This window comes from Aquarana catesbeiana, linkage group LG01 (assembly GCF_042186555.1).
Source record: "Aquarana catesbeiana isolate 2022-GZ linkage group LG01, ASM4218655v1, whole genome shotgun sequence".
In the NCBI taxonomy this organism is placed as follows: domain Eukaryota; kingdom Metazoa; phylum Chordata; class Amphibia; order Anura; family Ranidae; genus Aquarana; species Aquarana catesbeiana.
This window is the reverse complement of record NC_133324.1, coordinates 286,904,186-286,926,623: the sequence shown is the minus strand read 5'-3', so window position 1 is coordinate 286,926,623 and position 22,438 is coordinate 286,904,186. Positions and strand designations below refer to the sequence as shown.

At 42.5% G+C, this 22,438-nt stretch overlaps 1 protein-coding gene across 3 annotated transcripts; it reads left to right on the top strand.

Annotated features, from left to right (window-relative positions):
- The first annotated feature begins 3,914 nt into the window (after nt 1-3,914).
- On the top strand, nt 3,915-21,339 carry ADORA2A (adenosine A2a receptor). 3 transcript variants are annotated; one of them, XM_073629235.1, is made up of 3 exons: nt 3,915-4,170; nt 6,053-6,603; nt 20,383-21,339. In XM_073629235.1, exons 2-3 carry the CDS (start codon nt 6,254-6,256, stop codon nt 21,197-21,199), a joined length of 1,167 nt encoding a protein of 388 aa, XP_073485336.1. In that variant the 5' UTR covers nt 3,915-4,170; nt 6,053-6,253; the 3' UTR covers nt 21,200-21,339. The 3 variants fall into 3 exon arrangements, with proteins under 3 accessions (XP_073485336.1, XP_073485337.1, XP_073485338.1); XM_073629236.1 differs by lacking the exon at nt 3,915-4,170 and adding an exon at nt 4,861-5,012; XM_073629237.1 differs by lacking the exon at nt 3,915-4,170 and adding an exon at nt 14,768-14,888 and having other exon boundaries at nt 6,467-6,603.
- Nucleotides 21,340-22,438: the final 1,099 nt, after the last annotated feature.

Here is a 22,438-nt window from a genome sequence, read left to right as displayed (position 1 = left end):
ACCTTAGATGGTCCCAACCCACAGTTTGGAAGGGACGCCCATATCTCAGATGGGCTCAACCCACATTTTTGCACGGTTAGGAAGGGACGCCCATGCCTCAGATGGGCCCAACCCACAGTTTTCCACAGTTAGGAAGGGACGCCCATACCTCAGATGGGCCCAACCCACAGTTTTCCACAGTTAGGAAGGGACGTCCATACCTCAGATGGGCCCAACCCACAGTTTTTCACAGTTAGGAAGGGACGCCCATACCTCAGATGGGCCCAACCCACAGTTTTCCACTGTTAGGAAGGGACGCCCATACCTCAGATGGGCCCAACCCACAGTTTTCCACAGTTAGGAAGGGACGCCCATACCTCAGATAGGCCCAACCCACAGTTTTCCACAGTTAGGAAGGGACGCCCATACCTCAGATGGGCCCAACCCACAGTTTTCCACGGTTAGGAAGGGATGCCCATACCTTAGATGGTCCCAACCCACAGTTTGGAAGGGACGCCCATATCTCAGATGGGCTCAACCCACATTTTTGCACGGTTAGGAAGGGACGCCCATGCCTCAGATGGGCCCAACCCACAGTTTTCCACGGTTAGGAAGGGACACCCATACCTCAGATGGGCCCAACCCACAGTTTTCCACCGATATTTAACCAGCACCACCTTCAAATACCCAATAGACCCCCTGCCTGCTGCTATGACATGAAAATAAAAGAACCCAGAAAAACTGTCTGATGCTGTGATGAGCTCTGACTAAGCTGTGACACGATCCCCCTGTTAGCAGAGTATTGAAATCATGCTGGAAGTTTGTTGTATGCAGTAATACGGCTTATCAATGCGTGTCTTTACAGAATGGAGAAACATGAACACAGGAACAAGGGGCATCCAAGTAGATAGAGAGATGATAGACAAACATCCTGTTATATCATAGATAACATAACGATACACTATATTACTACAGCGCCACCTGCTGCTTAGACAGGCATAATGCATATGCAGTATATAGTAAGTTTATAAACAACTTTACTGTTGTACCAACACCACCTTCCTCTCTACCCACTACAGGACCCTCTGCCTTGAACTCTTCAATCTGCTAAACAGACTGCAGCATATCAAAATCACCCACTAATACTCCGCCTCTTCTGCAGGCCCCAGTCATGCTGGCCCTCCTCCTAGTTTCACTCAGCTCCAGGCCATGTACTATCTTGTTGCAGCAGCTGCTGTTGGGCATTCCCACACCAATTTAAATCTTTAAAAAACACCCGCAAACAATCTACTAATACTCAAATACTCTCTAAGATCTTAGTCCTTATTTTCTTGTCATATCAGCAGGCAGGGGGTCTATTGGGTCTTTGAAGGCAGTGCTGGTTAAATAATTGTGGCAAATTGTGGGTTGGGCCCATCTGAGGTGTGGTTGTCCCCTCCTAACAATACGGTGGTAACATCTAGGTATTAATTAGGTTGTATCTAGTAGTACGTAAGTGGGAAATTGGCCAGTGTAGTTGCGGCTGGGGGCCTTTGATTGGGTGGCAGATACAACCGGTTAATTGTGAGTATATAGGCCTTCAAAGACTTTAGATCGGGCATAAGCTGAGGTTGGTTTATTTGTTATGCATTGACTGTATTATATGAATTAAACTTGTTTGAATGTTGTATTGAATGGTTTGCAGGGCTTTTTTTTCTCAAACAATAGGTGCTGGAACTCAACCATGACCCCCCAAAACCCCTCCCCCCACACACACCCTCCAAATCATATCAAATAGTGGGTGTGGTCATATTTCACAAACAGTAGAAGGGTCTTAAAGGGGCATTAAATATCAGGATTATGCATTACATACAGAGTGCAGAGTTCATGGGGGTTACACACACAGAGTGCAGAGCTGTCACTTGTAAACACAGAAACCAGACTTCTGTGTTTACAAGTGATTGTGGTGAGCAGGCACCAAAGGGTCTGAGCCAGAGGTGGTGGAACTGAGTTCCACCAAGTTCCCCCTGAAAAAAACCCCTCATGGTTTGTAATAAAAGGTTGCTATGGCCATTCGACTCCAAATAAAATGTGTCGTCTGGTCATTTTGGAAGGAGGGATTGGTCAAGTGTTTAATGTTTTATAGATAATCAGAGCCTCTACACTCTGCAGGTCCCTCAGTCATGTACAGTGGGGATGGAAATTATTCAGACCCCCTTAAATTTTTCACTCTTTGTTATATTGCAGCCATTTGCTAAAATCATTTAAGTTCATTTTTTTCCTCATTAATGTACACACAGCACCCCATATTGACAGAAAAACACAGAATTGTTGACATTTTTGCAGATTTATTAAAAAAGAAAAACTGAAATATCACATGGTCCTAAGTATTCAGACCCTTTGCTGTGACACTCATATATTTAACTCAGGTGCTGTCCATTTCTTCTGGTCGTCCTTGAGATGATTCTACACCTTCATTTGAGTCCAGCTGTGTTTGATTATACTGATTGGACTTGATTAGGAAAGCCGCACACCTGTCTATATAAGACCTTACAGCTCACAGTGCATGTCAGAGCAAATGAGAATCATGAGGTCAAAGGAACTGCCTGAAGAGCTTAGAGACAGAATTGTGGCAAGGCACAGATCTGGCCAAGGTTACAAAAAAATTTCTGCTGCACTTAAGGTTCCTAAGAGCACAGTGGCCTCCATAGTCCTTAAATGGAAGACGTTTGGGACGACCAGAACCCTTCCTAGAGCTGGCCGTCCGGCCAAACTGAGCTATCGGGGATCCTCCACCAGTTGGGGCATTATGGCAGAGTGGCCCGACGGAAGCTTCTCCTCAGTGCAAGACACATGAAAGCCTGCATGGAATTTGCTAAAAAAACACCTGAAGGACTCCAAGATGGTGAGAAATAAGATTCCTTGGTCTGATGAGACCAAGATAGAACTTTTTGGCCTTAATTCTAAGCGGTATGTGTGGAGAAAACCAGGCACTGCACCTTACCTGTCCAATACAGTCCCAGCAGTGAAGCATGGTGGTGTCAGCATCATGCTGTGGGGGTGTTTTTAGCTGCAGGGACAGGACGACTGGTTGCAATCGAGGGAAAGATGAATCCGGCCAAGTACAGGGATATCCTGGACGAAAACCTTCTCCAGAGTACTCAGGACCTCAGACTGGGCCGAAGGTTTACCTTCCAACAAGACAATGACCCTAAGCACACAGCTAAAATAACAAAGGAGTGGCTTCACAACAACTTTATGGCTGTTCTTGAATGGTCCAGCCAGAGCCCTGACTTAAACCCAATTGAGCATCTCTGGAGAGACCTAAAAATGGCTGTCCACCAACGTTTACCATCCAACCTGACAGAACTGGAGAGGATCTGCAAGGAGGAATGGCAGAGGATCCCCAAATCCAGGTGTGAAAAACTTGTTGCATCTTTCCCAAAAAAGACTCATGGCTGTATTAGATCAAAAGGGTGCTTCTACTAAATACTGAGCAAAGGGTCTGAATACTTAGGACCATGTGATATTTCAGTTTTTCTTTTTTAATAAATCTGCAAAAATGTCAACAATTCTGTTTTTTTCTGTCAATATGGGGTACATTAATGAGGAAAAAAAATGAACTTAAATGATTCCAGCAAATGGCTGCAATATAACAAAGAGTGAAAAATTTAAGGGGGTCTGAATACTTTCCGTCCCCACTGTATATATTTAAATTTGCACAGATAGTTTTACATACTTGGATGTTTTTTGGTAGCGCAAAGGTTTTTATTGTTGTGGTTTTGTTTTCATATCTTTATATTTTTTTATAACACATTTCCTTATGCATTACTCAGTTTGGTGTATGACTGTCTGATAAAAAGGAAGTGTCAATCTGCTAATCAGAGTGCTCGTCTGCATCCGCTAGTAAAAATAAAGTTTTAGAGAGAAGTATAATATGTTTCGAAGGAAACCATGCATCTTTACAGTAATGAGAAACCCAGCCTGTGTGTATATTTATGAGAAACGAGGTGTGTGAGCGGGACTGGTAGGAGAGACAATGTCAACCAAGAGAGGGAGGGAGAAGAAAGGAGGAGGAGGAGATACACACTCACACAGCAGTTTGGGGAAAGCAAAGCAGAGGGGACAACAGAACTGCCAAGTGCATGGGACTGATCACTACAGAGCGGAGCTGTCACATTGTCTGGGAAAGAAGCAAGCTATAACTAGCAGGTGAGACACTGCTTGTTATTTCAAAGCTAAACTACCATCACAAGGGTCTGGAAATATTGGTTAGGTACACACTTTTTAAAAAAATAGAAAATGCCTTTCTAGATGATTATTATTATTATCATTATACAGGATTTATATAGTGCCAACAGTTTGCACAACGCTTTACAAAATAAAGGGAGACTGTACATTTACAATACAATGACAAGACAAGAAGGTTAGGATGATTAAAATAAACAAATCTCTTAGATACCTAATGTCACATGGGCATGGTTAGCGCAGAAGGATTATGTTGTAGTTTAATGAATAATAGATACGGAGTTGATAATTATATGTCATATATATATATATATATATATATATATATATATATATATATATATATATATATATATATATTTTTTTTTTTTTAAGTATGATGATGTGTTGATGGTCTATACATCCATATCTGAATAATAAAAAAGAAATGAAGCATTGTAGAAGATTATGTTCTAGATAAGGAAAAGCGTTGAATTTGCTCAAGCAAAAATGAAATATAGACATATGAGCTAAATGTTCTAGTAGTGGCGACTGTTGTAGGAGGTGTACATTACATATATAATGTTGGTTTTCTTCAATATAGAAATTAATTTCTGTGGCGTCTAAGCTGAAGTAGGCGAAATATACCTTACTCTACTCACCTTTTACCAAACTGGCAATTTGTTTCAAACAGGGGTTGGCGTCTAATGAGGAATAAGGTTAAAGTTGAGAGACTTGCGTTACTAAGGCAGCATTGTCCTCCAGGCATTCAAATGTATGGACATATAGCGCCTAATTATAACTGACACTCTGCTGGATATAGGCAGGTAGGTGGCTGGCTGGCTTTTTAGTGTTATGCACAATGGGATTCCATGGAGAGGTATACTTACTGGGAGCAAACTGTGTTTAGATATGGAAATAGGTTGCTTGTATAAGATAATGCGTTGCTTTGAATACATCTGCATTCATGTATGTTTGTGTTCAGTATACGTATGTGGGGTGAGTTAGGGTTGGGTGTGTCAGTGGGGACAGAGCTGTGTGTACAGACAAGTGTTTTGGTGCGTGCTCCTCGCTTACTCATAGCGTATCTGTGCTGTGCACCTGTCACAGAACTGGGGGCGTTTGATTCCTGCTGTGAGCTGATAAACTTTGGCCAAGTCTAGCAGGATCGTGAACGCAGAAAACACAAGTCTGTCACTTCTCGCCCTCTGTCGCTGCTCCTACATGCAACCTCTGGCACATAATCAATACCTTCAAGTAACTAGAATTGGCAGCTGCAACTCCAGTAGTATGAAACCAATGCTAAAATGCCTCATACTCTGTGCAGATTCCAGACTGCAAAGCCTTGCATGTGTAATATCTTCTTGTGTACATATTAGAAGGCTTCATCTATATCTCTGGTCCTTCATCAGGACCAATATTTCATATATTTCTTCTACGTAAATCATGTTAGAATCCATATAAAGCTGGCCGTACGCCTGTAGAATTTCTTTGAAAAATGTTCAGAACGTGCGTTTGATTATCTAATAGTGAATGAGGTCAAACTGACATTGATTTTTGACCATAATGACAAAAAAAAAAAGCAGGGTGAAAAATTTTTCAACAAAGGAAATTCTAACAGTGGATGTGGTTTTTGTTTTTGTCAAATCCCATTAATTACAAAATTGAATATTAAAAGCAAATAAAATTTTGAACTACTTTTGAATGACATTCACCAAGTCTCTGTTGGCAATGTCGAATGTACTGGTGAGATTTTTTTCCTACGAATGTTTGTATAAAAGTCTAAAAGGGGATGACCAGCTTTACTGTAGGTTGAGGTCAATTTTGGTGACATTGTGCAGTCATTGATTGTTTATCTCTGTGGCAGGAGCTGAGAGGCAGTTTACATATGAAGATGGACAGCTTGGGAATATTAAATGGAAGAATACCTGAGTAGTGTGAAGAGTTCCATTCCTGAATCAATGAAGGGAGAATTTTACAAGACATGTGATATACCACTTAGAGGGCACGCTACGGCAGCAACGACCAATGAGGCACCATCACTCTTTTACCCCATGTCATCATCACCATGTTAAAGGAGGGGAGCGAGACATACACAGAGGACATCATTTATATAGTCCTAGAAGTGTTCATTGCCGTCTTGGCCATTCTTGGCAACGTGTTGGTGTGCTGGGCTGTGTACATTAACAGTAACCTTCAAAACGCAACCAATTATTTTGTGGTATCCTTGGCTGCGGCAGATATTGCGGTGGGTGTCCTTGCCATCCCATTTGCTATCTCAATAAGCACTGGATTTTGCACCACCTTTCATGCCTGCCTATTCATTGCCTGCTTTGTTCTGGTGCTGACACAGAGCTCCATCTTCAGCCTCCTCGCCATTGCTTGTGACCGCTACATTGCTATCCGCATCCCACTCAGGTGAGTGATTACACATATTTTTGTCATTCTGATCGGTCTGAACCTGAATAACATTGCTTCATGTTATGTTGAGGCATCTCTTGCTGACTTGGTGCTTTTCAGCTATTGACATCCCAATAAAAGACAATGAGACATTAACAATGCTCATTTCTGAATTTGAATAGTTAGAATATCTTGGGGTACTGTCCACACTGCTAAATTGTGTGTGTATGTTTATCTGTAAACTATATTACCAAAAGTATTGTGACGCCTGCCTTTACACGCACATGAACTTTAATGGCATTCCAGTCTTAGTCCCTAGGATTTAATATTGAGTTGGCCCACCCTTTGTAGATATAACAGCTTCAACTCTTCTGGGAAGGCTGTCCACAAGATTTAGGAGTGTGTCTATCGGAATGTTTGACCATTCTTCCAGAAGCGCATTTGTGAGGTCAGGCACTGATATGGATGAGAAGGCCTGGCTCGCAGTCTCCACTCTAATTCATTCCAGGTGTTCTATCGGGTTGAGTTGAATCAAGCTCCTCCACCTCAAACTCGCTCATCCATGTCTTTTTGTGCACTGGTACAAGGAAGCCCTTTGAGTGCCTACAATACTCGCTGCTACATTATTTGCTATATGTAGAACACCAAGGCATGTGTTTTGGATAGAGGGCTCATACCAGTATATACAGACACTTTTTCCAGGAAATTGTTTTGGAACTTGGGAGCTCCAGGTTTTTTTGCAGATAGTACCCTGGTGGCAATCAAACCTAGACACCCAGGACTGGCAAGCCCTAGTGCCAAGTGCCGTAAGTGTTACCTGATGGTGGCCCTTCCTAGAGCAAAAATGGAGTCCCTACTCCCTGTCACTAAAGATAGAAGATTTATCTGGGAAAAAGGCAAAAGAGGTGGAGAAGGGGAAAAAAAACATCCATTTTATAACACAGGTCTTCCCCTAACACCTCATGCAGTTTATGCAAACGTTTTACACTGATCTCTGTTTCATGTTTCAGTTGCCAATGTCCTTGTGTAAACCCTCAAATCAACAGATTATAGCTACTCTTTATATAAAATCGTTATTGCTCATTACCACACCTTCCCTTTGTCCAATATCAAATCTTCTGTGCTATTTATATAATATCTGTTATTGAACTGTATGTAAGTATACCACCTCCTAGCTGTGACCGAGGGCAGAGAAAAGGTCCTGCACCTTTTTTAAATCGCAGACGCATAGAAAACGCATGATACTTTTGCACCATGTGATTTCTCGCACCCGAAAACGCAGTCGATTTTCAGATGAGTGAGCATGCCATTAAGAATTAATGGCGCCCCATGTGTCTGCAAAACAGCAGTGCCTTTTGGCTGCGGGTGCTTGAGGGTACTGGAACATGTGTGATTTACACACTGTCCCGCACCAGCAACCACCCGCAACAGTGTGAACCTAACATTAAAGCCTACCTAGAAAAAGTCATAATTTAATAAGATTTGACAAATCCATTCTCTAACCGGTTCACTCTGTAAATATTTCTATTCACCTTTATTACGGTATCTAGAATAAATACATATACTAGTACATGCATAGTTGTATTTGCCGTAAAAATACCAACCACATAAAACGTTTCTGAACTTGATATTGGTTCTTTTTATTTACATCATCCATCGTGCTATGCAATGCTGGGTCTTCAGGTACCATATACTTCAAATACACTATCTGCTTGGAGTTTGTATGTTTTACTTTAATGTGTGGGTGTCCTTGTCTTCTGCAATCAAAAAACAAAAAAGGAATAAAACAATCTGATAAGTGAAGACTTTATGCACAGTATGCAGAGTCTGCGTATTTACTATTCAGGGATCTGCAGCTGGTGCAAACTGCTGACCATTGAGATGCATTAGAAGATGCGACTGTACACAGCTGTGTAGCGAGGCTTGCATAAATCACTCACACAGACATATGAGCCGAATGCACACTATCTGCGTTTGGAGCATACAGTGCCTGGAAAAATTATTCATACCCCTTGAAATTTTCCACATTTTGTCATGCTACAACCAAAAAGGTAAATGTATTTTATTGGGATTTTATGTGATAGACCAAGACAACGTGGCACATAATTGTGAAGTGGAAGGAAAATGATAAATGGTTTTCAAATTTTTTACAAATAAATATCTGAAAAGTGTGGCGCGCATTTGTATTCAGCCCCCTTTACTCTGATACCCCCCTGACTAAAATCTAGTGGAATCAATTGCCTTCAGGAGTCACCAAATTAGTAAATAGAGTCCACCTGTGTATAATTTAATCTCAGTATAAATTCAGCTGTTTTGTGAAGCCCTCAGAGGTTTGTTAGAGAACCTTAGTGAACAAACAGCATCATGAAGCCCAAAGAACACACCAGACAGGTCAGGGATAAAGTTGTGGAGAAGTTTAAAGCAGGGTTAGGTTATAAGAAAATATCCCAAGCTTTGAACATCTCACAGAGCACTGTTCAATCCATCATCCAAAAATGGAAAGAGTATGGCACAACTGCAAACCTACCAAGACATGACCGTCCACCTAAACTTACAGGCCGGGCAAGGAGAGCATTAATTAGAAAAGAAGCTAAGCGACCCATGGTAACCCTGAGGGAGCTGCAGAGATCCACAGCTCAGGTGGGAGAATCTGTCCACAGTATGACTAATATGCCCTGTACACACGATTTTCCGACAACAAATGTTGGATCTGAGCTTGTTGGCGGAAAGTCCGACTGTGTGTATGCTCCATCGAACATTTGTTGTCGGACTTTCCGCCAGCAAATATTGGCTAGCAGGTTCTCAAATTTTCCGCCAACAAATGTTTGTTGTTGGACTTTCTGTTCGTGTGTACACAAGTCCGTCGGACAAAAGTCCACGCATGCTCGGAATCAATGAGCCGGAAGCGCTCGGTCTTGTAAAACTAGCGTTCGTAATGGAGAAATCACGTACGTCTTGTACGTCACTACGTCCGTAATTGTTGGCCAACATTTGTGTGATCGTATGCATGCAAGACAAGTTGGAGCCAACATCTTTCGAACAAAAATCCACGGTTTTGTTGTCAGAAAGTCCGATCGCGTGTACGGGGCATTAGTCGTGCACTCCACAAATCTGGCCTTTATGGAAGAGTGGCAAGAAGAAAGCCATTGTTGAAAGAAAGCCATAAGAAGTCCAGTTTGCAGTTTGTGAGAAGCCATGTGGGGGACACAGCAAACATGTGGAAGAAGGTGCTCTGGTCAGATGAGACCAAAATTTAACTTTTTGGCCTAAAAGCAAAACATTATGTGTGGTGGAAAACTAACACTGCACATCACCCTGAACACACCATTTTCTTCAGCAGGGACGGGAAAGCTGGTCAGTGTTGATGGATGGAGCCAAATACAGGGCTATCTTAAGCCTTACACACATGATCGGACTTTATACAAAATTTCCCTTGGATTTCTGTACAAAGGGCATTGGGCGTGAACTTGTTAAGCATACACACGGCAGGACTTTTTAGGTATAAAAAACACAAACGCAGTGACGTTTCAACGTACTGACGACATTTCAAAAGAGAATGTTCAATTCTCCGGCGCCACCATTTGATCAACTTCTGTATTGTTGTCTAATCTTTTGCATTGGTTCTGAGCATGCGTGTTTGTACTTTGTACTAAAATCCGGACTTGCCGACGTCGGACTTTTGTTGCCGCCAAGTTTGTCTGTTTGCACAGCTAACATTTGTCTGATGAAAACCGAAAAAGTTTGTCCGATGGAGCGTACACACGGTCGGATGTTGCCTTAAAACAGCTAATTTTCATGTTTGTTGTCAAAAAGTCAGATCGTGTGTATGGGCCTTAAGAAGAAAACCTGTTATGCCGTGTACACACGAGCAGACTTTTCAGCATCAAAGGTCTGATGGTCTTTCCGACGGACTTTCAACAGAGTTACTATGGACTTTCGAACAACCGGGCTTACTCACCCCCGAACGGACTAAATTCCGTTCAAAAGTCCGTTGTTTTGAACGTGATGACGTACGAAGGGACTAGAATAAGGAAGTTCATAGCCAGTAGCCAATAGCTGCCCTTGCGTCGCTTTTTGTCCGTTGGACTAGCATACAGACGAACGGATTTTTCGACCAGACTCGAGTCCGTCGGAAAGATTTCTAAATCTAAAGTCCGTCTGATTTTTCAACAGCAAAGGTCCGATGAAGCCCACACACGATCAAATTGTCCGGCGGATTTGTTCCGTCGGACCTTTGCTATAGAAAAGTCAGCTCGTGTGTACACGGTATTAGAATGTGCAAAAGACTTGAGACTGGGGCTGAGGTTCACCTTCCAGCAGGACAATGACCCTAAACATACAGCCAGAGCTACAATGGAATGGTTTAGATCAAAGCATATTCATGTGTTAGAATGGGCCAGTCAAAGTCCAGACCTAAATCCAATTGAGAAGCTGTGGCAAGACTTGAAAATTGCTGTTCACAGACGCTCTCCATCCAATCTGACAGAGCTTAAGCTATTTTGCAAAGAAGAATGGGTAAAAATGTCACTCTCTAGGTGTGCAAAGCTGGTAGAGACATCCCCAAAAAGACTTGCTGCTGTAATTGCAGTGAAAGGTGGTTCTACAAAGTATTGACTCAGGGGGGCTGAATGCCTGCCACACTTTTCAGATATTTATTTGTAAAAAAAATTGAAAACCATTTATAATTTTTCCTTCCACATCACAATTATGTGCCACTTTGTGTTGCTCTTTCACATAAAATCCCAATGATATTCATTTACGTTTTTGGTTGTAACATGACAAAATGTGGAAAATGTCAAGGAGTATGAATAATTTTTCAAGGCACTGTAAGTCTGCATGGATGCTTTGTGCAAAAAACCCTGTTCCCCCTGGCATACAAATGCCTCTCAATGGCCATCTAATGCTTTGCAATGGTCAACTCTATGCAGCGACTGCGGTTCCTGGGAGAGTAATTACGCAGGCCTTGCACTCTGTACGGCTGTGTGCATGAGCCCTAATAGTCTGCAACTCAAAATGGGCCCCTATTTTATGTACTTTTTTGGGGCATTTTATGCATGCTTGGGGTATAGAGGCAGATCAGGAGTTCTTTGATATTATTATTATTATTATACAGGATTTATATAGCGCCAACAGTTTGCGCAGCACTTTACAATGTTATCAAATGTTTATATGAATGGCTCTGTAAACCTCTGCGGAAACATTTGAAGTTCTAATTAAATGAGTAAAGAAAATTTCTGTATATTCTATTGCATGTAGATTTATCTAGATTTACAAAACTACGAACAATAAAAGTAAAGGTGTAAATTTAGCAGTAACTCACAATCCATCTTTATGGTTGTCATTGGGCAAAAAGTAATGGAAAGTCTGTTTAGTAATAGGTATCATCTGGAAAACAGGTGAAGGGAAAACTCCCAGTGAAGGCACCTGTTCCATGTGACAGCTGTCAGAGAGGGGTTTTCCCTTCACCTTGGAAAGATTCTCACTTCCTTCTCTGTCACTGATAGAGAAAGTGAGTGGTATGAACTCTAGTGGGGACACATACAGTAACAAAAATGTGTCATATGCCCTAAATCGTGCCCATTTTATTCAAAAAAAGGACATTTTTTTGACTGTTCCCATTAAAGCATATCTAAACCCAAAAATAAATAAAAGTTTTCTATACTGCAGAGCACCATTCGTTAGTTGTGGTGGCATGTTTTCTTTTTTTTTCAGGTATTTTTCACTTTGTTTCCCCCCCCACACTTCTTGTCCTAAGGTGGATATGTGTGCTCACTCCACTGAATGTTAAGAGACAGCCGTGGTTGTCACCAGGGCTGCTGTTAGAAATCACAGGGCCACGTACAGCCTACCTGGCAGGATCGCTATTTTCGGTAAAAATAAACTAAAATTATTATTTGTGGACACAAACAACAAAATTCCCGCTAAAGCTCTGTGTGTGCATGAGAAATTGCAGCTCATTCACATGCGCATTGTGGCCTGTACATGTACAGTGTAAATCAGTGGTTTGTTTATGTGGCTGGAGCCGCTTGGAGCTGTGTGCAGGCAACCTATGTTACCCTACAGGGACACAGCAGCAATATAAACACAGCTGACAGGTCCTAATTTGACAGGTATGTGGGTGCAGGTGTACAGTCCCAAACAAAGTGTACATTCAGGGCCACTCGCCCGCACCCGCACACCGGACAAATTGAGGCCTGTGGCTGTGTTCATACAGCCGCTGCATTCCCTAATGCCCTGTACACACGACCGGTTTTCCCGTCGGAATAAACTCTGAAGGTTTTTCCGACGGAGTTCTTCTGAAACTGTCTTGCCTACACACGATCACACCAAAGTCCGATCGTCCAGAACGCTGTGACGTACAGCACGTACGACGGGACTAGAAAAAGGAAGTTCAATAGCCAGTAGCCAATAGCTTCCGTCTCATACTTGCTTCAGAGCATGCGTCGTTTTTGGTCCGACGGAACAGCATACAGACGAGCGGTTTTCCCTATAGGAATTGGTTCCGTCGGAAATATTTAGAAATTGTTCTATTTCTAGGTCCATCAGTATTTTCGAAAAAAGTCCGATGAGGCACACACACGATCGGAATAGACGATGAAAAGATTCTGTCGGACTTTTTCTGTCAGACATTCCGCTCGTGTGTACACGGCATTAGGCTGCTTTCATGCTGGGGCGGTGCCGGCTCTAGCGGTTAAGCACCACTCGTTTTAGCGGCGCTTTACCGCTGTCTTAGTGGCGCGTTGGCACCGCTTTTTGGGCAGTAGCGGGCCAATTTTAAGCCCCAAGAAGGGGTTAAAAAGAGGTTAAAAACACCCATGGTGCAGCACTTCAGAAGCGCTTTTCAGACGCTTCGGAAACGGTGCCCATTTATTCCAATGGGCAGGGGCGGTGTGGGAGTGGTGTATACAGCGCTCCCACACCGTCCCATAGATGCTGCTTGCAGGACTTTTTTCCCTGTCCTGCAAGCGCACCACCCTGGTGTGAAAGCACTGGGGCTTTCACACTGGGGTGGCTTGAGAGGCAGTTTTCAGGCGCTATTTTTAGAGTTAGAACGGCTGAAAACTGCATTAGTGTGAAAGGAGTCTTAGAACTCTAGCCGCATGAACAGTACACTCATTGACATGGCTAGAGTACCCGTGTAAATGAGTCCTTAGGGTTCATTACACAAGAGGTTGGGTGGCAGTAAAACCCCATGGTTGAGCTGAACTCTTACCACCCACCAACTGCTAACCCTGTAGCAACAGAACAGAGGCAATGCCTAGGGGTGTATACATACCATGGCCATGATGCTATGCTTAGCAGCCATGGCAGAGAGCAAAGTGCATGTGAGTCCTTAATTATTTTTTTTTTATGTAGTTTAGATTTTTTTTTATTCATTTATTTAGTTAACATTTTTTTAACTGCCCCGTTGGGGGGGGAGGGGGGGCTTTGGTGAAAAATCAAGAGTCTAAACAGATCCTTGATGTCTCACATTTGAGACTGAGGTCATAGGTTCATCAAGTACCTTTCTTTGCAGCCTCAGCTGCACAAATGAATGAATAGGAAGCACTCTGGGGCTTCCTGTTCATTCACAAACTGAAGCATAGTGAACACAAGTACTGATCACTCACTGTGTTCATTCAGGAGAGGAAGGGGCCGGTATATATGACATATTTAACAGCCCCTTTCTGAGTTCTTCATCCTGAAGATACCCCTATGTGTCCACAGAAGCTGCCGGCAGAAGAGGAGGGAAGCCGCCAGTGCTGGGGGAGGCACACGGGGGGTCCGGACAGCAGGGGGTCGGGGACACATAGAGGTATCTTCATGATGGAGAACTCGGAAAGGGGCTGTTAAATATGTCATATTTACCAGCCCAGATGCTAGGACTGATCCCTCTGCAGTGCAGCCGTAAGGAGAAAGAGGTGGAGAAGCCAGCAGCACTGCAAGGGGAGGCAGAAGAGGATTGTGTCTGCTATAAGGCGTTACAGCCGTCTCTCCAGCTCAGCGGGTTCCCCGGCCCCCCTTTTGTACTAATAGGGCCTGGGCCTGGTACAGGAGGGCCAGTTGTACTGCCTCATCAGCGGCCCTGGTTGTCACTCAGGCTGGACTTCAAACGTCTTCCTCTCTCCATCTCTATTGTATTGGGGTGGGGAGTCATTTTTTAAAAGGAAGATAACATTTTTTGCATTGTTTGTGCTTTCAGTTCAGCTTATAGGAAGTGACAAAGACACATCTGGCAAGATCAACAGGCATTTTTTGTATTTGCTGAAAATGTTCTTAGCCTGAAAAATAAAAATGAACGCAGCCACCACATCTAAGGACTGGTAAGCTGCAATATATAACATTTTTTAGTTATCCTTTCAGTTTAAAACGTGATGTTTCATCTGCTTACAGTATATTTGTCCTTCTTTGGTTCCTCCCTCCCCCTCTCATTGCCATGCTAAAAAAACTTTGAAATAAAACTCTTCAGTTTACATCACAATCCCTATTTCAGACTCAGTGATGTCATCTTTGGGTCTCTGCTTCTCTATGCAATGCAGGCAGATCATGACGGGTGGGAGGGTCTGACAAGGTGCTGTACATATAGCTTGCTAAAAGCAACACAGCACCCTGCTTAAGTACTTCGCTCAAGAGCCCTCAGTCCTGGTGTAAGCAGTTCATAATGGTACACAGATATCAAAATGCCTTTATGGCTGGACCACCCTAGGTAATACCCTCATTTGATGCTGCACCAGGATTGATAGAACTGAAATCCGATGATAAAGGGACAGGCTAGCTAGGGACAGTCAGGCTGGGGAAGAAGATTATGAAGGACGTTCTTCAGCCAGGAAATGAGGCAGGCTCTATCTGACTTGCTGCAGCTTATAATGCATACTATGAGAAGCTCACATTGTGCAGTGAAATCAGAGTTAACACTATAAGTAAAGGAGAGGAGCCTGTACAACTGTGCAAGGCTGGAATTCAGCGTTTATGTTACCTTTCCTATAGAACAGTAAACTGCTTAGTCAGCTGAGTGTGCTGGCATCAGAAAACCAGTAATTCTTGACACTGGCAGCTTCATTGGCTCCTCTCCGACCTAGGATCACCTTATTTCCTGGCTGCCAGGAGCGGAGGAGCACAATATGACCCTTCCAGAAATTATGAAATGAGTTATAATACCTATAGGAAAAAATATCTTTTATAGATGTTTTGCTCACATATAGAGCCGTTTACATGTGTACATTCTAGCGTAAAATTTATAGTGGTTTTATACCTCTGAAGTCCAAGCCGCCGTCTACTGTTTATGACACACACCTACAACTAGTACAAATGTTCCATTTGTAGATATGTAGTAAAAATCCCTCTATTGCTCTTTACAGCCATGTATACCAATGATCCACATCATTTGCCTTTATAGCTGCCATTGCTGATCATATGACTGTCCTTTATTTAACTACCTGAATTTTTTATGGCAACTCCTTCTACTGTATGGTCACATTCTACAAATTTAAAGCTTTACATTTTTCATGTAACCAACCCTGCAATGGCGCTTACTAAACGGGAAGTGCTATACCCTTTATATACACTCATTCACTCCGGCATTAAGATTTAAATGGCAGATGTAATTTCATGTAGAAATAAAAAAAAAAAAAAATAACAATTATTGAACATACAGGTCTAATGGTAGATATGTACATTATACAACATATATTTCAGAAGCCAGTTTGCTGCTTTTTGGGCTATTTGCAGCAGTTGGTTTGTAAAAAGGAAACATTGACAACAGTAATATTAGATTATGTCTATTATTCCTCAAGTATATAAAAGAAGTAGCAATATTCATGGCTACAGTGGATCATTTGTATGTAAAATTTGCATTCAAAGAAAACATATGGCTCAGCACTTTTACATCTAAACACATCAGGCTCCTGCTCCAGGGAGCCTTATAATCCAGAGATCAGGGAAGCCTTTAATCCAAAGACCAGGGAACCTACTAATTTAATGTCCAGGGAACCTTATAATCCATCGACCAGGAAACCTCAGGGAACTTTATAGTCCAATGACCATGGAACCTTATAATCCAATGACCATGGAACCTTATAATCCAATATCCAGGGAACCTTATAATCCAATGACCATGGAACCTTATAATCCAATGACCATGGAACCTTACAATCCAATGTCCAGGGAACCTTATAATCCAATGACCATGGAACCTTATAATCCAATATCCAGGGAACTTTATAATCCAATGACCATGGAACCTTATAATCCAATGACCATGGAATCTTATAATCCAATGTCCAGGGAACCTTATAATCCAATGACCAGGGAACCTTATAATCCAATGTCCAGGGAACCGAATAATTTAATGTTCAGGGAACTTTATAATCCATCGACCAGGAAAACCTTATAATCCAATGTCCAGGGAGCTTTTTAATCCATTGACCAGGGAACCTAATAATCCTAAATCCAGGGAACCCTATAATCCAATGACCAGGGAACTTTATAATCCAATGTCCAGGGAACCTTATAATCCAGTGGCCAAAGAACCTTATAATCCAATGTCCAGGGAACCTTATTACCCAATGATCAAGGAACCCTATACTCCAAAGACCAGGGAACCTTATAATCCAATGACCAGGAAACCTTTAATCCAATGTCCTAACACACTATAGCAGCCTTTCTCAGCCTCATTTACTCCAGAGGAACCCTTAAAATAGTTTTCAGGTCTCAGGGAACCCCAGCTAAAAAAAAATAATCAGGACTCAAGGGAAAGAATGCTTTTTACACTGGTGATTGGTGGGAACGTTCCTCTTACAGTGGTGGTCAGAATTCCACCCTTGTCATACATTACTTTTTTTTTGTTCAGCCAGTCAGCTGAACAAAAAAAAAAATGGACAGGTTCTTCTATCCACACAAATGAGGATGCTTGAGAAATAGTATTCTGGCAGTGGCACTTGCTGCTGTCAGAACACTATGGTCAGTGGCTGCAGCTGCTGATCCATGGTAAATTTTCTATCACATCCCTTCAACAGAAATTGATTAAACAATCGACTTTTGTCAAGTGAGGGAGCCCCCTGCTAGACAGGCCGAATTTCAATCAGTGTATGGCCAACTTTAGAGACAGTTAAAAATATCGGTGTCGTTCTGCTGGGTCTACTAAGTGGCATTGGCCCCAGAACTATACAGACACCTTCAGATGGGAGGTCAATCAACCACAGCTCAGGATACCTCTAGCAACCTCTGCAGGAACCCTATAGGTCTATAGAACCCTGGTTGAAAAAAGCTCACCATAGGGACAATAGGCTCCATTCTCACCATGTAGCCGCGATGGAGTGCGCCTGCGTTTCCGCACTTAGCATGTAGGGCAGTCCGTTGATTTCAATAGGTTGTCTTACAAGTGGAAAATGCACAAAAGAAGTCCCTAAACCCTTTTGCAAATTTGCACTGCACTGGAACACACAATATTGCACTTCCCTGCTTAGTGCTGCGGGTCTGCTAAAGGGCAGAACATTTCTGTGCTTGTTGGGAAAGCGCAAGATTTTGATTGAATACATTCGTGGTTTGTTTGAGTAGATGTAAACATTCCACACAAACAACTCCATGCAGATAGAGTCCTTTGTAAGAACTGAACTCTGGACTGCAGCTCTACAAGTCCTCTATGGTAACTATTGAGAAAGCATATTGTCTAGAGTTTAAAAGTTCTCATTGTGTGTCAGATACTACATAGCTGAAATCATCACTGTAATTTATGCTTCTGAGCTATGCTGGTCCCTGGTGACTGCATGCCAGATGCTATAGTGTCCGTGATCTTGCTATTCTCTCAGACTTAGTCACCATCACCTCTGCTGGAATAGAGAAGTCTTCCAGCTGTTATCCCACGCACAGCAAGACCTTGCCATTTCTCCACAACAAAATTCCCAGGTTGTCTCTCCCTTGACCTAGCTTTCACAATTCTATTTTTTTCTGTATTTATATTTGGGCTCCCCCAGTCACATGCTACTGTAATTAAACTTTATCTCTTTTGTGACAATTTCTTTACATATATTATAATTGTCAAGTTTTGAAACCTATGATTAAATAACAACATCTTGAAACCTATCAGTCATTGGATATGGCGGTTGCATTAGTTTTCTTTTTCAGGCTACAAATATTTCAGAAAATACATAAAATACCAGTTGATCCTGCCAGAAATACAGTGGTGTCACATCCTGTGGGCTGAAAAGATAGCACAACCATCTAATGTAAACTACTAATGCCGTCAATCCTAAAAGTGGAGTGTCACGGAACGTCCCTCACTCCGCTTGAGTGCTTCCGTCAGTATACCGCTTCCTAAGTTCTGGAACACGAGTCCAATGGATCTTGCTATAGGAACCCCCAAGAACTAGACAACACCAGTCTTGGAGTACATCAGGACTAACTTTATTTAGAATCAAAATACAGTCTTATATACAGGAGAAGATGAGGTTCTCCCCCCCCGCTCATATTACTCTAACAATACAAATGTAACCTAATTAACCTAATTAACATGAGCTAATTAACTAATCCTTTATACAGCCTAGGTGACTGAGACATGACCTTTTGCCCAGACTGAGTTAATTATCACAGGACATTTTCTCACAATAGCAGCAGCTCCAATAGGAGTCGTCCCGTCTCCTACATTGTATAGAGGACAATGTGATCAGCTCATTCAATTAACATAAACACAGGGTTAATTAGAACAACAATGTGTGGAATACCCTTAGAACCTGTGGTAAGCCAGACTAAATTCATTTACATTAAACACATTATAGCAGAGAGCAAGACAGGTAGTTGGAGTTGATGACACCAGCATCTCCTCACAGTATGTGTCCCAACAGTATGAATCAGTCTTATCAGCAGGAGGAATCCCCCCTCCCTCTTCAGGGACACAAATCCCAAATGCCCACAGCAAGGAGTCCCCAACAGAATCAAACAACATACAATATATACATATATACACGACTGAGTCCGATTAGTACAGTTCAGACTGGATTTCTAATTCACCTCACAAAGAGTTTTGGAAAATCCAGGGCCCATAATCAAAAGGCACGAGGCTTGCATTCAGTCCTCTCCAACAGCCTCTGTCCCGGCTAGGTCTGTCACATGGAGCTCCATCCAAAAGGGAAGTTCCGCTTTAAGTACTCCTCCCCTCACACATTAGGCATGTCATTTTTTTTGGAGAGGAATGGGTACCTGGTTGTGACAGGTACCTGGTCACACTTTCGCTTGGATCGTGATCTGAGCAGTAGTTCCCCTTTCTCCCTCCTTCCCGCTCTGCATTCTTCTGGAACATGACACAATTGAGACACAATTGAGATGCGGGCACCAGGGAGAGAAGACAGGGAGAAGGGAGGGCTCGGGTGAGCACATTGCTGGATCGTGGGACAGGTGAGTATCTGTTTATTAAAAGTCAGCAGCTACAGTTTTTGTAGCTGCTGACTTTTAATAAACACAAAAACTAATGGAGCTCTGCTTTAAGTAATATTGATGAACAAAGGCAGGCACGTTTGGAGTCCAGCCTTGGTGGTGACCATGGCTTCTCCCAAAGCTAAAGTAAGGTGAATGAGCATAGCCACCCAGGGACAGAAAGTGTGTTAATGGCAGGATCACCAGGTGAAAATAAAGGGAAAAGCCGCCACATCTAACGACTATATCCTAATGAATCCTAAGGACCCCATCTAATTAAATATATTAAACACCTGTCTTTGAGGTCAGAAGGCAGCACCTGCTTTAGAGAATATTCCCCACCAGTCAGTGAATCTGGTTTTTAATTAAGACTACTGCGTTAGCTTCATTCTTTGTTTTCTCTCTTTTCAGGTACAACAGCCTTGTGACTAGTCGAAGAGCCAATGTGACTATTGGAGTATGCTGGCTGTTGTCTTTTGTGATTGGCCTTACCCCCATGTTGGGCTGGCACAAGAAGGACCCCTACCCTCAAAACTCATCATGTAGTACTCCTTTGGTAGAGTGCCTGTTTGAAAAAGTTGTGACAATGGATTATATGGTTTACTTCAATTTCTTTGCCTGTGTCTTGGTGCCTCTTTTACTCATGCTTGGCATTTACTTGCACATTTTTATGGCAGCACGACGGCAGTTGAAACAGATAGAGCTAAAAATAACTTGTGGGGAACGCACAAGATCGACTCTGCAACGTGAAGTCCATGCCGCCAAGTCTTTAGCCATCATTGTGGGTTTGTTTGCCATTTGCTGGTTGCCCCTGCATATCATTAACTGCTTCACTCTCTTCTGTAAGGCTTGTGATCGTCCTCCAGTTTTACTCATGTACTTTGCCATCCTGTTTTCTCATGCCAATTCAGTGGTGAATCCACTCATTTATGCCTATCGTATACGTGAGTTCCGCCTTACCTTTCATAAGATCTTACGACAATACTTGTTTGGTCGGGTGCAGCCTCCTAAGACACGCACTGCCAGTGGCAAATCAATGACATATGCAGATGAGGAGTTGAATGGCACCACCAGGATTAGTTATAATGGCTGCACTGAAAACCATGGGAGTAGTTGTGACCGGAAAGGGGCTTGGCATCAAAATGGCTTTCCTTCTAGTGTGAAATTTGAACAGACGACAATTCACGAGGCCGAGAGCCAACAAAAAGAGAAACTTATAAACTCTTGAAGAAAGCTGTGGACCGCTTAAGAGCTGACTAACGTGTTATGAACTGGACAGCTCAGCATGAGGGTCCTGTATTATGTGACTTTCACTTTGTTTAGATTTTTTTGAAACTTATTTTATTTATTAAAACAAGTTGAAAAATCTTTGTGTTTTTTACATACATATATTTCTCTATCAACTATTTATGCTTCACAGGGAAGTAGAAGGGCTAGTTCATATGTGTGTTGATTATGAAGAATGAAGCAATGCTCATTAACGCTCCTGTGGCATTTATTATGTGTTTATGGTGTATTTTGGTTGTGTTTATGAAGTGCTGAATAAGCTTCAAGAATGCCTGATAAATGCCCATAGAAGTGTTGCTTTTCTAGTAGGAAATGCTTAAAGAGGAAGTTATGTAGAGGAAATGATCTGCTTTGAGGTGTGTTTAGGTTGTGGTGTGATAGCAGACATTTTTGTGAATTCTCTGCAAGATGGATATGTATTCAGAATGGGTTCAGGTGTGTTCGCAGCTCCACATGCCCGAGCCCGCCAGGAAGCTTTCACTGTGCAGCGCAGCGCTAATCACAGGCAGCGAGACATTTCCCGATTTTTTTCTAAAAAAGGTCTCCTTGGGTGGAAAGTTGCAAACTTTCAGAAGGATTTGTTCTTTAGGAGATGCAGTGAAGGGTTAAGGTGACAGGAAAATCTGACAAGATAGTGAGTGGGGGGGAGGGGGGGAGTCTGTAGCCTGATCACATTTGACAGATAACTCCTAAGCAGCACACATGTCTGTCTATGCAAACATCCCCCAATTGTTCAGACTAGATAATGTGAAGGTAATGTATGTTCATTGATGCAATTGTACAGACTCAGAGCTTGGATGATACACAGGGTTATACGAATGGTCATAAATTACCTTCACATCATCTGGGCATACAGAGTGCTAGGGGGCTGGCTTATATAGATATGTACTTGCATCTTATAACAGATTGTTTCCATCCAGTAGTACTGTTGAACGATTTATTGTTGTATATATTAGTAGATGAGCACAAGAGCTTTTTTTGATAATAGACATCACTGTCTGACCACTTCTCAGCTCCCAATGCCCCCCAGCTTGCATCACCCCCAGGCCACTTCATACATCCAACTGACAGACATCGCTTAGAGCTGCTTCCATGGTCACGTTCCTCCCCTTATCTTCCCAAAATTGATCCCTGGTCACCCCATAGACACTGCAAGAAACCCCTCTCCATTCTGCCACTG

Excerpts from the sequence above, each read along its gene's own strand:
- ADORA2A (XM_073629235.1), top strand. The coding sequence starts at position 6,254 with ATGTTAAAGGAGGGGAGCGAGACATACACAGAGGACATCATTTATATA. Across the intron at positions 6,604-20,382 it reads GCTATCCGCATCCCACTCAG|GTACAACAGCCTTGTGACTA; the intron begins GTGAGTGATTAC and ends CTCTCTTTTCAG.